Source organism: Neofelis nebulosa, chromosome 7 (assembly GCF_028018385.1).
Source record: "Neofelis nebulosa isolate mNeoNeb1 chromosome 7, mNeoNeb1.pri, whole genome shotgun sequence".
Lineage (NCBI taxonomy): Eukaryota > Metazoa > Chordata > Mammalia > Carnivora > Felidae > Neofelis > Neofelis nebulosa.
In genome coordinates this window covers 137,901,039-137,917,083 of record NC_080788.1, presented here as the reverse complement: position 1 = coordinate 137,917,083, position 16,045 = coordinate 137,901,039, and the positions used below count along the sequence as shown (strand labels likewise).

At 55.9% G+C, this 16,045-nt stretch overlaps 1 protein-coding gene across 3 annotated transcripts in view; it reads left to right on the top strand.

The window, feature by feature from the left end:
• ASB2 (ankyrin repeat and SOCS box containing 2) overlaps positions 1–16,045 on the top strand; it is a 42,669-nt gene that overhangs the window by 18,319 nt on the left and 8,305 nt on the right. For 2 of the 3 annotated variants that reach the window (XM_058740161.1, XM_058740162.1), the window contains exons 3-7: positions 2,062–2,151; positions 5,324–5,490; positions 6,286–6,441; positions 8,747–8,992; positions 11,916–12,087. In XM_058740161.1, the coding sequence (XP_058596144.1) occupies positions 2,062–2,151; positions 5,324–5,490; positions 6,286–6,441; positions 8,747–8,992; positions 11,916–12,087 (831 nt within the window). Of the gene's footprint in view, positions 1–463; positions 826–2,061; positions 2,152–5,323; positions 5,491–6,285; positions 6,442–8,746; positions 8,993–11,915; positions 12,088–16,045 lie in introns of those variants that run through there. The other variant, XM_058740163.1, reaches the window with a different exon arrangement.

Below are 16,045 nucleotides of genomic sequence, written 5' to 3'. Positions count from 1 at the left end.
AGAAGTGAGGCGAGGCCCTGCACGGTCGTGAGGGACATCCCCGTCACCACAGCTGTCACCCCCAGCCGCCTCGCCGTCCCCGTCTTGCTGTTGTTATTTTGCCATCAGAGATAGTCCTGGTCTTAGGGTGGTGTGATGGGTTTTTATTGGCGCTTATCGTCTTGCTAAAAACATCCTGACAGCAGTAACACACGGGCCAGTGATGAAGGTGGCTGGGACTCCAGGATCCTGCGCAGACAGAGACCCAGAGCTTTGTCAGGACCACACAGTGGGGGTGGGGGGTGGTGGTGGTGGTGGTGGTGGTGCTGCGAGCTGGGCCCCAGGACGCCTTCCACCCTGCCCAGCATGCTCCGCTTTCCGGGGGATGGAGAGGGGCCTCGGCAGGGCCAGGCTTTGCACAACCGCCCCCTTCCCAGGATGTGGTCTCTTAGATCTGTTTGACACGCAAAGTTTCCACGTGAGTACATTTCAGCAAAGGCTCTGCAGCTACAGAAGCAGTGGGGAAACCCCCCCGTCCGGTCGCGCCTCCACATCTTACAAATGAGGAAACTGAGGCACAGAGGGGGGCGGGGGCTTGCTCAAAGTCGCAGGGCCGGTCAGAGTAGAGCCCTTAGAGCCAGAGACAGGATGGAGAGGCAAGAGGCAGGGGCATCAGGACCTCTGCAGACAGACCTGAGTCGGCCTCTGCTCTGCTCAGCTGCGTGCGAGCCCGGGGCAGTGACCCACCTCCCGGAGCCTCAGTTTACCCGCCTGTCAAGGGTGAGGACGTTGGTACCCGCTCTAGAGGACTGATGGATGGGCGCACACAGGTGGTGGTCAGGAAAGGTGAGTAGTAACACTCAGAAGAGCACGGAGGAAGGCAGTGACAATGAGGAGAATGAAGGTGGCCGGCCTGGCGGTCCCCCCACGCGGAGATGGCCAAAGCAAAGTGGGCCGGCTTCTTTGCCTTGCCTCCACCCCCCTCCACCACGACCTGGCCTTGCTGAGGGCACCCACGAAATCTGCAGTTTCTGGCCTATCTTGGAGGAGCGTGGGCCTCCTCAGGGTCACAGTTCCAGCACCTGCAAACACCACAGGGTGCTGGTCACACGTAGCAATGTCCTCAGTCCCACGGGGCACCCCCGAGGGGTGCGGGGGAACCAGGCCAGGCCTCCTGGAGTGTCCATGGCACCCCAATCAATTGGATCTGTGGCGTGGCCACCACACCCCCTTTCACCCCTCCCATCCTCACCAAAGCCCAAGGGGGTGGGGAAACTGAGGCTTGGAGAAGTGAAATCATGATCAAGTTAGTGGCAGACGCGTGCCGAGCACCCCTGTGCCTGGACCCCAGCTGAGCTCACTCGCTCCAGCCTCACGGCTTCCGACACTGGGTTATGCAGAAAACTAAAACCCAGAAAAGCTCAGCTTGTCTGAGGTCACAGGGCCGGAGAGTGCCAGAGCCTAGATTTGAACCTGTGTCCGTCTGACTCCAAGCCCTGGCCCCCCCAATGGCCTTTTGCTGTAACTTCTGTCCTGCGTGTTCCTGGGACAGCAGGACCCTCTAACGAGGACCCGGCGAGGCGGATGCGGGAGTCCAGACCTGGTTTGGCTTCCCAGCCACGCTCCCTTGTCCCCCCGACAACCTCCAAGAACCTCTTGCCCATCCCTGTTGGGACCCAGCCTGGCCAGCCCGAGACTGAGCCCCTTCCATCCAGGGACCTGCCGCTGACTCTTCTCACATCCTCTCTGGTGAAGAATGTCACCTTGCTTCCTATCTGCCTCCTGCGGGGTTGGCTGGGGAGGGGGCCGTGGGGGCGGGGATGAGGTTAACCTCATTGTTGTCTTATATGGTCATTTAAATCTCCCAGGGCTTCCTCCAAGGGCCAAAAATAATCCGGAGACACAGCAGCTGTGTCCAGCACACAGAGAGGACCCGGCCATCTGCTTTGGTTCAGAGCCCTGTGTCTGTCTGTCAGTCTTTCCCCTTGCGATCCCTCCATCCTGGATCCTGCCTCCGGCCATGACCCGCTTCTCTTATGCAGAGTATTTTTCCCTCTTTCACTCCTGCCCTTCACCCTCCAGGTCGACTGTGCCTCCTGAGAACCCGCCTGCCTCGGGCCCCATGGGCCTGTTCCAAGGGGTCATGCAGAAATACAGGAACTCCCAGCTGGCGTAAGTGACCCCCAGCCCCCAGACCGTGCAAGTCCACTCTTCCACCTAGGGTTAGTGGGGGGTGGGGAGTGGGAAGCAGACCCCAGGAAGGGGGGCATCCTGGAAAGACCTCCCGGGCACACCACTCCCACGTGTGTCCCCCCTGAGACCCAGATGAGCTGAGCTTAGCAGTCATAGACTCAGTTCAAGACTGTCAGCGGGGCTGTGCCCGTGACTGAGCCCGCAATGCCCCCCACGTGGGCCCCGGGGGACGGAGCAGCCCCGTGGGAGACGGCCCTAGGACCCCCCCCCCCAAAGCCCAGAGGAACTCCAAGCCGAAGCTGATGAGTCAGCCGCACCTTCTGTTTATCTCAGTTTCCCCCCTGCGTCACCGTGGGTGTATCTGAGCATATCTACAACGCTCACGCCCGTGGTCTTTGTTTTGCCTCGTTGCCTGTATTTGTTCAGTGCCAGGTGGTAAAATCCAGAAATAATCTGGGTTGCAGAAGGGGTTCTGTGTGCCTGGCACCAGGGTGCTGGGCTAGGTGCATCCTTGGAAAACAGATCCGTGCTGCCCCTTCTCCGCCCCCCTGTATCGACCCCAGAAGCAGCTAAAAGCAAAAGAGGGGCCCCCCGTCGCGGGAACCCCTATCTCCTTGCTCCAGTTATGCTGCAGAGAGGGGAGGAGGCAATGGGCCAGTGTTTTGAGTCTCTTCCCAGCTCTTTTCAAACCCTGCCGCCCCGACTTCCTTGGTGCTGTGGGTGGAATTCTGACGGTCTGGAAAAGGGGGCCCCGGACTCTGGTCTCGGCACTGCTGCCCCTTCCTGTGTGGCTGCCTGTGAGTCGCTGTCCCTCTCTGAATCTCCCTTCTCTGTGAGAGAAGGTTGGAGAGGACAGAGCGGCCTCCGGGGTCGTGTCTAGCTCCTCGGTCTCTGATGGTCTGACACCCCCAGCAGCCTCCCCCTACCTCAGGGCGGGGCTTTGGCTGAGCTCCTAGAGCAGCAGTCAGCATGTGCACCCGAGAGCTTCAGGGTCCTTGCACCACAGCTGGACGAGAGCCAGGCTGGGCGGCAGGTCCTGGGAGTGTTCTCATGAGACTGCGCATCCCCCACCCCCACCCCCCGCCCCGTCCACGAGAACAGCCAGCCCTCCTCTCTTCCACTTCAGCTGGGGTCCCACGGGAGACCTGCCAGGGGAGCCGGGATACATACCCAGCCGGGCTCTTCCTGACGCCAGCAGGGGCTGCTCTGGCCGCTCGTAAGAAGAGCTCACCAAGGTGGTAGTGATGGCGTTGATGGGGACTTCAGGGCTTATCTGGTCAGTTACCCAGTTTGCTCGTGGGTCTGTAACTTAACCGGCATCTGTGCTCTGAAGCTATTAATAACCGGAGGGGCTGAAAGTCAGGAGGAAGTGCCGCTCACGATGGAGGAAGCAGCTGGGAGGGTCAAGGGGCCGGCCCCGTGGACCCTCGGGGCCCATCCTGCCCCCTGACATGGGTGAGCGCCCTGGGAACAAGGCCTGCCTCCGGTCTCACCTTCTCCATCTAGGAAATGGGAGCACTTATGCAGAACATTCCCCAGGAGTGGATCTGGGACTCACAGCTGTCCTGGTCCTCACTGATGCAAGGATGGAGGGAAGGGAGCTCAGTGAATGAATGAATGAATGAATGAATGAATGTATGAGTGAAGTAGCAAAGAAGTTGTCATTCATAGTAGCCCTGAAATCTCTCAGACATTCAGAAGTTTAAGACTGTGCAGGCTTCATACGTATTAGTCCTTCAAGGATGGAAGTCTTTCAGCAGCTAAAGCTTCTAGGGGTGAGGGTAAAGCGTGAGGAACAAGGAAGGGAAGACCCCAGAGACATGCTCACTGGAAAGAGCCCCCCTCTGAGGGACTCTGGTCTCAGAGCTGCTTGATGTGCAAACTGGCCCCAAAGGTTCCCGGTAAATGCTAGCACACTGCACTGAAGCAGCTCCCACGGGGTCAGTTATCCATCCGTCTGGGGGCCGGCACTGTCTGCCCGAATCCTCTTGGTAGACGTGGTCTCGGTGTAACATTAAATGCAGCCCTGCAAGGCGCAGGGACAGAGGGCTTCCTTCCCTCATTTTCTTTTGGCCACCAAGGAGCCCCGTCTAAAAGATACCCTCGGTTTCCATCCGTGGAAGTGAACGAGCCTGCCATGTGTCATAGACTTTCCCTACATGGTGCCCACTTGGAGATAAAGGCGTGGAAGGACCCCGGGTCCTGGGCTGCTCGCAGGGGGACCAAACACTGGCAAGGCTCGACCGGAGCCCCCACATTGACTTGTATAGGCCAGTTTGTCCTCCAAATGCACAAAGGAGGCCATTGCAAAGAATGTTTTGAACAAGATACAAACAAAATTCCCAAAGAAGCAAGCAAAATGCTAGTAGGGGAGAGGTCATCTTTTTGGAAATGGAAGGAAATAGAAGAGAAGATGGAGTGAAATAATCGTTAGGTTCTGGAAGTTTCCTTCCTTCCTTCCTTCCTTCCTTCCTTCCTTCCTTCCCTCCTTCCGTCCTTCCTTCCTCTTCCTTCTTCCTTTCTCTCCTTCCTTTCCTCTCTGCTTCTTTCTTTCTTTCTTTCTTTCTTTCTTTCTTTCTTTCTTTCCTTTCTTTGAATATTTATTGAGTACCTATTATGGACCAGACACTGAGCTAGGCCCTGAGAATGAAATCATGAGAGATGGAAGAAATAAAGGCGCTGTCCCTGTCTTCCTGGGACTCATAGTCCAGCGGGGGACACAGATAGCATCAAATAACTGTTCAGAGACATGCAAAGGCCAATGGTTACATGAGGGCTTATGACCGGAGGCAGGGAGAGGCTGACCTGGGCCTGTGGGCCGCGCTTGACAGGCCTGAGGAAGCTGTGATGGATAGCTGGTGGATGGATAAGCCAGAGGAGCCAAGGTCAGGGCCAAGGTCGGGGCCGAGTTCCAGGGCATGCCCATGGGGTTTAGGAAGGATTATTCTCCTTATTGAGGAGGACACTGCCGGCAGGGGGCTGAGCACCTGTTCCAGACCAGCAGGGGCCAAGCAGGACGGAGTGGTCCCACAGCCAGCACTGCCCCCGGCCACCAGCAGCCCCGCGTTCCCTCTCCCTGTGGGGAGAAAAGCGGCCCGCCCCTCCTCTGCCGCCTGGGTCCTGAGGAGTGCCCCGCCCCTTGCTGTCACAGGCCTGTGGACCCGGTGCTGAAGGCCATCAAGGAAGGTGATGAAGAGGCCTTGAAGGCTATGATCAAGGCGGGCAAGAACCTCGCAGAGCCCAACAAGGAGGGCTGGCTGCCGCTGCATGAGGCGGCCTACTACGGCCAGCTGAGCTGCCTCAAGGCCCTGCAGCAAGGTGAGGCCACAGCTCCGGGTGCAGCCAGGGCTGGGAACAGGACTGGGGGTGGGGCTCCTTCTTTTCCGGAGCGTCTTGGGCAGGGGGAGGGTGAGAGGCAAGATTCTTACCCCCGTGGCAGAGTTAAAGTCACCACGCTGGGAGAGAAAAGTGGCTTGCCCTCACCCGCCCTGCTGCCACCGCTCTGGGCCTTTCAGGACAGCAGAGCCTAATTCCTAGAAAAGGAGTGGGGGAGGGCTGACTTTTGGGAGAGCCACTGCCAGCTTGTTCCAGAATGTTCCAGGGGTTGATGTGGTGTGGAAAATACTGCAGCTGTGCCTATGCCCGGCCAAGGCTGTCCCCCACAGCTGTGGGAACCTGGGCAAATCATGCCTCCTCTCGAAGCCTCGCCTTGCCCCCAAGCCAGATGTGGATAAGGTAACACTTGCAGACAGGACTTACCTCTGCCCTGAAGGAGCATGAGCCCCAGACAGCCCGCCATACTCTAGGGCAGAACCAGTTGTAAGAGACGGAGCTTCTGGCCGTGGCTGGTGGGAAAGGACAGGGTCATTCAGAGAGGGAGAGGGGTTCAACCAGGGAAAGCTTCCCAGAGGAGGTGGCATCTAAGCTAATGCAAGCGGGAAGCTGAAACAGCCCCGTGAGAGCAACGGAGTCCAGGGCCAAAGGATGGATGGTATATTTAGGTGGATGCCACACATGTCTGTCGTTGGAATTGGGCAGAAATTGGGGCCACCTTTGTGTTGGGAAGGTGGGAGCGTCTTCCCCCTTCGCGAACTCCCTGTCTGTTCTCCCCAGCATACCCTGCAGTCATCGACCAGCGCACCCTGCAGGAGGAAACGGCCCTTTACCTGGCGACATGCAGGGGACACCTGGACTGCCTCCAATCCCTCCTCCAGGCTGGCGCCGAGCCTGACATCTCCAACAAGTCCCGAGAGACCCCGCTCTACAAAGGTGAGCCCCCCCACAGTGGGCTTCCCTGGGGAAGGGTCCAGAGGGTAGGTGGGCAATTGGGAACATTGCTCCCAAAGTGCATAACTCCCTCCCTAGCCCCCCTTCTCCCCAGCCAGGGGTCTCCTGTGAAGGGCGGATGTCTACGGGCCACACTACCCAAGTCCTCCTGTGGGCCCGGCACGCCGAGGAGCGCTGAGGGCCCAGAAACAAAAAGCTATGATCGGTGCCCCAGCGCTCTCCCAGCCCAGTGGGCAGCGACACACAGACAACATAACAGCCAGGCAACAAAGAGCTCGGCATGATGCATCCGGGAGCATCGGGGAGGGCTCTAGCGTTGGGGGTGAGCACCCACAAAAGGGGGCGTTGGAGCTGAGCTGGAACAGGAGGCTGTTTCCAGCTGGACAAGCAGAGGGAACAGCATAGGCAGAGGCAAAGAGGTATGAAAGAAAATCTGTACCTCCGGGACATTTAAAACAAACCAGAAACTTAGCCTAGCTCATTCAATACATCACCCGAGGACACTGGCATCTCTAGCAAAATCTGAATCATCGTAATAGCTGGTATTTACTGAGTGTTTACTCTGTGCCACGCACTGTTCTTCAATTTAACCCTAATATCCATCTACATAGGAGACGGGCATTACATGGGAGGTATCTCCATGTTATAGATGAGGACCTAAGGCACAGAGACATGAAATGAGGCACCCAGGATTTCACACATGCTAGCAAGGGGCAGACCTGGGATTTAAACTCAGCAAGCTAGCTGCCTCACAGTTCATATGCTGAACTATGACATTATAAAGCGTCCAGTTCATGCCCACGGGCTTAAGCAATCAGGCTTGGGTCTTGCGCATACAAATATGAGAGGGCCTTTACACTTTGAAAAACTGCTTTCTCGTGTGACTGGTATCCAGTACCTGGAATATTCCACGGGAAGCAGGTGCCTGGCAGCTGGTAACTGGGTCCACTGTAGACCCGAGATAGAAGTGTTTCTCAGAAGTCGTGTCTGCCTGGGCACCAGAGCCATCACCTAGAGGCCGAGCTGCCCAAAGGGAGCTTCCCGAGCACTGGGCAATTCTCAGCCGAGGCTTGGGCCCTGGTGCTGAGTGCACTTCTCCCACGTGCCAAGTACTGTGCCAGAGTGTTCCATGCACTCCCTCACCCAGTACTCTCACAAGGTCCTCTCAGGAAGGTTTTATTATCTCTGGTTGACAGGCGAGAAAACCAAGGCTTCGAGAGGTGGGGAGCTTTGCCTGGGGTGCTGTTTGAAACACTACCCAGGAAGCCCCCTTTCTCTTCTTGCCCTCACCCCTGCCTGACTCGAAGAAGTGGTAAATTTAGACAAGAGCCCAGCAGCCTCCCTGGTGATAACCCTGGACCAGAGCCAACAGTGCATTTAGGTTCTAGAAAGTAATGAGGCTTGGGGCGCCAGGGTGGCTCAGACCGTTAAACATCCGACTTGGGCTCAGGTCATGATCTCACGGTCTATGAGTTTGAGCCCCGTGTCAGGCTCTGTGCTGACAGCTGGGAGCCTGGAGCCTGCTACGGATTCTGCGTCTCCTTCTCTCTCTACCCCTCCCCCACTTGTGCTCTGTCTGTGTCTATCAAAAATAAATAAACATTAAAAAAAAAAAAATAGAAAGCAATGAGGCTTAAGAGGGAGGTGTGAGCAGATCGAGAAGACTCGACAAGACTTTGTCTTGTACGCAGAAGACAGATTTTACCTCAGTTTAAGTGTGTAGCCTGAGGAAGGGCTTTGAGCAGGGCTTCTGGGACCCTCCACTTCTCCTGGCTCTGGTGATGTAGAGGACTGCAGCCTGTAGCGCTGGAGAGGGAGAGGAGTCAGGGACACCCTGGAACATTCCAAGGGACAGAGACTCTGGGCCTGATTGCCTGAGTTTGAATCCCTGTTCTGCCACTATCTGTGTGACCTTGGGCAAGTCGCTTAACGTCTCTGCCTCATTTTCCTCCTCTGTCGGAAGGGGGATGATAGCACCACATCCTTTATAGGTGACTGGGAGAATTATATTGGAGGAGCCCAGAAAGTGCTTTGAACAGAGTGCCTGCCACCTAATCTGTGCTACGTACACCAGCAAATATTACTGCTATGAGTAGGACTGTTATTTTAGGTGTGCATCCTGGGTAAAGTGCAGGGACTGGAACTCGGGACAGACCCAGTGGATGTCTGTGGACGGAACGTCTGGCGGCCGAACGGGTGAATGGACAAATAAATGAATGAAGTCTCGGCCGGCCGGGTCCGGCCAGGGCCCTGCTGACCACCCCGCTTCTTTGTGCCTGGGCTGCAGCCTGTGAGCGCAAGAACGCGGAGGCGGTGAGGATGTTGGTGCAGTACAACGCGGACACCAATCATCGCTGCAACCGAGGCTGGACCGCTTTGCACGAGTCTGTTTCTCGCAACGACCTGGAGGTCATGGAGATCCTGGTGAGCAGAGGCGCCAAGGTGGAATCCAAGAACGCCTATGGCATCACCCCCTTGTTCGTGGCCGCCCAGAGCGGGCAGCTGGAGGCCCTGAGGTTCCTGGCCAAGTACGGTGAGTGCTAAGGGTCCCCGGGTCACGTAGCCCCCAAGGGGCAGCGCTGGGGAGGACCTCAGACGTCTAAGGGGAGGCAAGCTTAGGTCATACTCTGACCTGGGAATAGCATCCTCTTGGAGGCCTGTGTTGAGAAGGGATCTGAGGCTGTGTGGAAGCTCGGTGGGAAGCGTGTTGAGATCCACCAGCGACGCCTGCAACGAGGCACAGGCCGGGGCGGGAGGAATGGCGTGAAACACGTGCCGTCGCTAATCTAGCCCAACATCCTCATTTCACGAATGCGGAATCGGAGGCCCAGGAAGGGGAAGTGACTTATTTGCAGTCCCGTAGCAAACTGGTGGTGGAACAAGCCAGACCCCGGGTCTCCTGACACGTCAGCTATTTCTCTTTCCACCCACATCACACCTCAAGGCCAGGAGGAACCTCAGACAGCATTTAGGTCACCTCCTCAGTGTACACGTGATGAAACCAAGGACCAGGATGGGCAAGTGATTTGTCCAAGGTCTCGCCGCGAAGTAGTGGAGGAGTTGGGATTTGAACCCGGGTCTTGGCACTCTCTGCCTGTGGAAAATCTTAGTCACGTTATCGGGAGAAAATACACCAATATTGCCCGCATGGTGAACAGAAGACCCCGGGACAATGGGAGGCATTGTTCTGGCTAAAGGGTGTTGTCATTCCGTTCTTCCCCGAGAGAGCCCCTTCGATTTCTTTTCTCTCTCTGTGGGAGGTGAACCTCCCTCCCTCCCAACAGAGAGGCCAGGAGCAAGCCAGACCCTCAGCTTCAGGGCTGAGCTGAAGTAATTTGTTGAGGACCTTCTGTGTTAAGCGCGAGCACAGGATAGGCTAATGGGGTTTTCTCCATAGCCGTACGAGGTAGAGAGTGTCTTCATCCCATTCAGTAGATAAGGAGACTGAGGCCCAGAGAGGTGAAATGGTTGGTCACATCAGAGCCTGGGTTCCAACCGCACGCATTTGACTCCAAACTGCATGCTTCTTGCACTTGGCCATGCTACCCCAGGCCTCGAGAATTACCATCGTGGGACTTTGCTTGGCTAAACATCCACTTACTCAGCACGCGCCTGAGCAGTTGAGAAAACAAACCCAGGGCCCTTCCTTGCAGCCAGGGACAAATCTGGACCGACCCGCATGAGAACAAAGGAGCACGGGCAGGGTCCTGGGAGCCCGGGCAAGGAGGCTGGGCAAAGGGCAGGGTGCTCAGCCGGCAAGGGGAACCGGCCGACTCTGAACATCTGTCCAGCTCTCCTGCCGACAGTCTGAGTCAGGGTCTCGCTCCCTTTGTGGGCTGAGTCCATTTTTAAGGCCAAATATTTTTCTTGTGAGAGCGGGCGGCTTTGCTGGCGGGGTCCAGGCTTCCAGGGAGCCTGACTTCAAGAGCTTGGACCCGTTCACTGGCTTTCCCTCAGGGTGGGGGGGCAGAACCAGCCTCTGTGCCCCAGCCCTTCCGTGCTGGAGGACCAGCCTTTGCTGAGTACCTTCTCTGTGCCCAGCACTGTGCAGGGAGATTGTCTTCGTTTGTTTGGGCCACTGTAACAGAAAACCATACGCCGAGGGGTCTACAGCCTCAGGTGCTCATTTCTCACGGTCCCAGAGGCTGGGAAGTCCAAGATCAAGGTGCAGGCAGATTCAGTGTCTGGTGAGAGCCTGTTCCTAGCTCACAGACGGCCACCTTCTCCCTGGGTCTTCACGTGGTGGAAGGCACAAGGCAGCTCTTTGGGGTCTCCTTTGTAAGGGGACTAGTCCCACTCATGACAACTCCACCCTCGTCACCTGGGCACCTCCCAAAGGCCCCACCTCCTAACACCATCACGCTGGGGATCAGTTTCCACCTGGGAATTTTGAGGGGACACAAACATCCAGTCCATAGCAGATAGTAACATGTTTTATCTTCTTAAAGCAACACTGACTGGTAGGCATTCTTCTTCCTGGTCTACAGATGGGAAAAGTGTGGCCCCCAGGGGCTGCCTGAGGCCACAGGGCTTGCGAGCCCTGAAAAGAAACGGCAGCTAGTTCTCGTCTCTTTCCACTAGGCCAGAAATCAGTTACCAAAATTGAAAATTACCAGAAAGCCTGAGATAAGCAGAATGCCCAGGCAGAGCAGAGCTGTGGTTAACGGATGCTTTTGACTTCGGCCGTTACTGACACTTTCCTGCTGTCTCAGCTCTCTTTCCTTCCAGAATACGGAGGGACTGGTGAAGAGACCGTACCTCTTTTCTCAGAGAAACCCATGGGGCTCTGAGAAGGAGATGGGGAAGTTATAAATGAGGCTGACAGGGTCTGTCCCCGAGTCCTTACCTCTCAGCATGCTATAGTGCCCTCTTCAGAGGGGACAGGAAGCAATCCCTCTTGTATTCCTTGCGATGGAGGGCGGAGGAGGACAAATCCCAATTAAGGCGGTTCTTGGGGTCTTTCTTTATTAGGGGGCTCTGTACTCCTAGAGCTGGGCGGCTTCCTCAGAACAGGGTCTGGATGCTTTCACATGGAGCGAGGGGGAAGAGCATGGCCTCTGCCATCAGACCAGCTGCCGGGGTTTCCGCTGTCAGACCCCCTGGGGTTCAGGTTTGGGCTCCGCACTTATGACCCCGGCGGCCTGGGGCAAGTTGCGTGGGTCTTCTGTGCTCAGTGTCCTCGTCTGCAACACGCACGTGAGAGTTGTGACTGACTGCGTGGAGTGACGCCGTGGATGCAAAGAGAGAGAGCTCCCCTACGGCAGGGTGCCTGGCGCGTAGTGAGTGCTCAGGAAATGCCGGCGGCAGCGAGGCAGCTGTTCACTTCCGAGAGCGCCCCCCCTCCAGTCTCAGGGTCGCAGAGTGGTTGTTACATGATCCAACGCGCCACGGCGGTTGGCACCGTGCTTGACAGTGACCGCCCTGGTCACTCCTTGATCCGCCTTCTCCTTGGCCAGGCGCCGACATCAACACGCAGGCCAGCGACTGCGCGTCCGCCCTCTACGAGGCTTGCAAGAACGAGCACGAGGACGTGGTGGAGTTTCTGCTGTCGCAGGGCGCCGATGCCAACAAGGCCAACAAGGACGGCATGCTCCCGCTGCACATCGCCTCCAAGAAGGGCAACTACAGGTCAGTCCGGGCCCTGCCACCGATGCTCGCCGCTTCCCCGCCTCACCCACGCTGCTGGAGCGGGGGCCGCGAGCGTCCCGCCCACGGGACCAGGGGGGCTCAGGAGGGGTCAGGGTGGAGGGCGCCTTCCAGGTGGAAAGGAGGAGACTCCCCACTAGCCGGCAAGCTCGAGCGCGTCGCCTGATTAACCTGCTTCACCCTCTGACTACTGTTAACAATCCTTTTAACACGTCTCCGGAGGTAGATGCCTTTACCTCCATTTCATCACACGAGGAAGCTAAGGCACAAAGAGGTCAAGTGACTTGCCCGAGGTCACACATCTTGCAGGCGGCGAGCACTGACCCGCTACAAAAGTCGCTTCTACGGGAATTGCACTCAGGGGGAAGGATAGGAGTCGGGGCCAAGGGATATTTCTGTTGGGGGTGCAAACGTAACCTCTGAGGGGGTGCCTGGCCGGCTCGGTCAGTAGAGCATCCAGCTCTTGAAATTAGGGTCATGAGTTCAAGCCCCATGCCGGGCATGGAGCCTACTTAAAAAAATAAAAATGAAAAAGCCTCTCAGGCCGTTAGCAAGCACGTAGGGGATACTTCCAATAATCTGAATAGTGCCAATGATACAATAACACAGACAGTGCCAATGGTAGTAGCTAGGCTTTATTGAGCACTTACTATCTGCTGCACACTTGGATTAAGACGAGAGAAGCTTAAGTTCTCTGGGAGTGATCTCGGGGGAGGGAAGACACACACACACACACACGAACTCATGACATAATGGAAGAGTGTGGAGAGCTGGGCTCCATAGCAGCCCTGGAGGAGAGGGACTCAGGGGGCCCGGAGGCAGAGGTGTGCTAGAGCCGACTCGAACCCGCTCACGGGAGCCAACTGTGCACACGGGCAGCCTGAAATTGGCCATGTTGGGAGTGTTTACACCACGGAAATTGCTGGCTACAACATATCAGGGCCCCCTTTGCTCCCCAGAGAGCCAGTTGTTAAACGTGCACCACCCCCAGCTGGTGGGGTCACAGAAGACTCTCCAAGGAGGCAAAAGACCCCCAGCTGCATTTGAAGGACGCCGGGGCTCGGCAGCTGCCACTCAACTAGCATTTTCCAAACTTCGTTCACAGACTTTCTTCCTGATCTCAGGCGTCTCTACCCTCATTGCTGAGTATTTTCTTCTGAAGACATGTTTACCGAAAATCTGTTTTCAGAAGGAAACATCCATCACGCTACTAAATTGCTAAAGTTGCCAACTTACAACTGATTTAAAAAAATAACTTTAAAAAAAAATTTTTTTTTTAACATTTATTCATTTTTGAGACAGAGAGAGACAGAGCATGAAAGGGGGAGGGTCAGAGAGAGAGGGAGACACAGAATCCGAAACAGGCTCCAGGCTCTGAGCGGTCGGCACAGAGCCCGACACGGGGCTCGAACTCACGGACTGCGAGATCATGACCTGAGCCGAAGTCGGCCGCTTAACCGACTGAGCCACCCAGGCGCCCCTAAAAAAAAAAGCTTTTTACATAAAATTCCATCCCATGTACCCCAGACGACACACTCTGGGAAACACAGCCTGCCATCAGACAGAGAGAAGAGGGGAAAACACAGACTGTGTGCGTTGGTGGGGGTGTTGGCTCTGTTTGCTGAGGCAGAGGGAGAAGGGGGTGAGAGTGACATCCCAGAGAATGAAGTGGAGATGAAGAGACATACCCTCACAGCCCCAGGCCCTGCTGTGCAGGCCGTCTGTACCTAAGGCCACCCAAAGATGCCCTCTCCACCCAATCTGTCCCCACAGAGGAGACCCTGCCTTCTCTGGACCGCAGGGCAGGCTGCAAGTCACAGGGACCTGGGTTTGAATCCCTGCTGAAGCCATGGGGCATGTTTCTGAACCTCAGAAAGGTTTTCCTCTTCTGTAAAATGGGTGATAGTTACAGCTGCCTCATGGGGTTGCTGTTAGGACTAGTGCAATGGATATGTGTGGCTTATGGAATGGAAATAAAGTGCCCAGCAGAGTGCCAGGCACACAGCAGGGACCCAGTAGGTCTGTGCTCACTCTCTCCCAGGTCGGAGGAGCCTTCGTTTTTTAGTGAAGCCAAGAGACAGGAGAAACCACCAAGTCAGGCAGTGGTGACAGGCAAGACACGTTATTTCCCTTCTGCCCCGGGAAACAAACATGGTTTATCTTGGAGAGAGAGATCCCAAGAATGCAAGAGAAGGGAGGGGCTGGAATCTCCAGGCCCACGGGATCCCTGTACTGGCCTGTAGAGCACAGTCATTCTGGGCTATTTGTTAAATGACAAATCCCAGAACCACTAAACCAGAATCTTCGGGGGTGGGCGGGGGCGGGGGCGGTGGGGGGGGGGACTGCTAAGCCTCTACCTTTGAAAAGCTCCCTGAGCCGACCAGATACAGCCCATCTACACCTTTGAGGGAATCGCTGATCTCATACAACTCCTGATTTTGTAGAGAGAGATGGGAACTGGCTTGCCAGAGAGCGGCAGGGCGGGGACTGTCCCTTGGCATCCTTCGATCACACCCAGATGCCTCAAGTGGACCCCGATGTTGGCAGTCTGGCCCCAGCTGGAGGAGAGGTTGAAGGAGCAGTGGGTGCACCTAAGGATGACTAGGGAGCAAGGCGGGTCCTCTCTGGAACCACCTATATGGACAGTTTGTGTTCCCCCCAAATCTGCTTCGGATTCATGACTCTCAGAGAGATTTCCCTGGTTACCCACCCTCCATTCCCAGGCCCCATTTCCCTCTGCTCCCCAAGACTGAGAGGGGCCAGGCCCCTTTGGAGGGCTGCCCAACAAAGGTTTAAAGCCGTGTTCCCAGCAGCTTCTGCCGCAGGGCCCATGGCCAGGCAAGTCTCGGGCACTTCACTCCTCGGGCATGTGGCATTAATGGCCCTCTCCGCGCTGACCTCCCATGAGCCGCTCGGGGATTTGATGTGACATTCCATGGGCATTCTGCTCTCGGCCACCTGCCAAAACGCCCTGCCCACCTATAGCATGGAAAGCAGGGCCCAGTAGCTGGTCTCTGTGCTCGCCAGATGATGTCATCTCTGTAGCACATTTAACCAGAGGCCTTATCTTCTAGTTCATTTCCAGTTTAGCAAAGGCACCCTATGAGATTAAAGCTCAACACCAAAGATAGATTTAAAAAAAATTTTTTTTTTATGTTTTTGTATTTGAGAGAGAGGGACAGACCACAAGCGGGAAAGGGAGACACAAGATCCGAATCAGGCTCCAGGCCCTGAGCTGTCGGCACAGAGCCCGACGCGGGGCTCGAACTCAAGGACGGTGAGGTCATGGCCTTAGCCGAAGTTGGACACTTAACCCACTGAGCCACCCAGGCGCTCCACCAAAGACAGATCTATTAAGAAATGGTTTGTGTTGGACAAGACCAGGTGCCCCAGACATCTTTCAAACTGAATTTAGAATAGCACTAAGACCAGAGATTCTCAGTCTTGGCTACATACTGGAGTCCCACCCGCACCCCACTAAAGGGCTCCAAAAACCCTGATGTTTGGGCCTCACTCACCCCAGAGATTCTGATATAAGCCGGCTGGGCTGGGCCTTCAGGGTCTCTAAAAGCTGCCCAGACGATTTCACCGCACAGTGTGGGACAGAACCATTCTTTTAGGGTGCATTTTGTGGCTGGCATTTTGAAGCTGGCTCTTTTGGGCCTCGCTTCTGATGCCCTTGTGTTTAACTATTCTTTCTCTTTTACTTCTAATCTCTATCACCTTTGCAAGCCACTTAAAACTTTTTTTTTTCTTTTTGGAAAAAGGGAGGATAGAGAACATCAAATACATTAAATAAAAGGCAGATTATAAGGCACATTCACAAGCAAGTGAGTATCCCTATTAATTAAAAGGGAACTCTGGGGCTCCTCCCTAGACCTGCTGAATCAGGCCCTGGATGGCAGGGCCCAGAAGTCTGCATTGTGGGGATCCGCTGAGC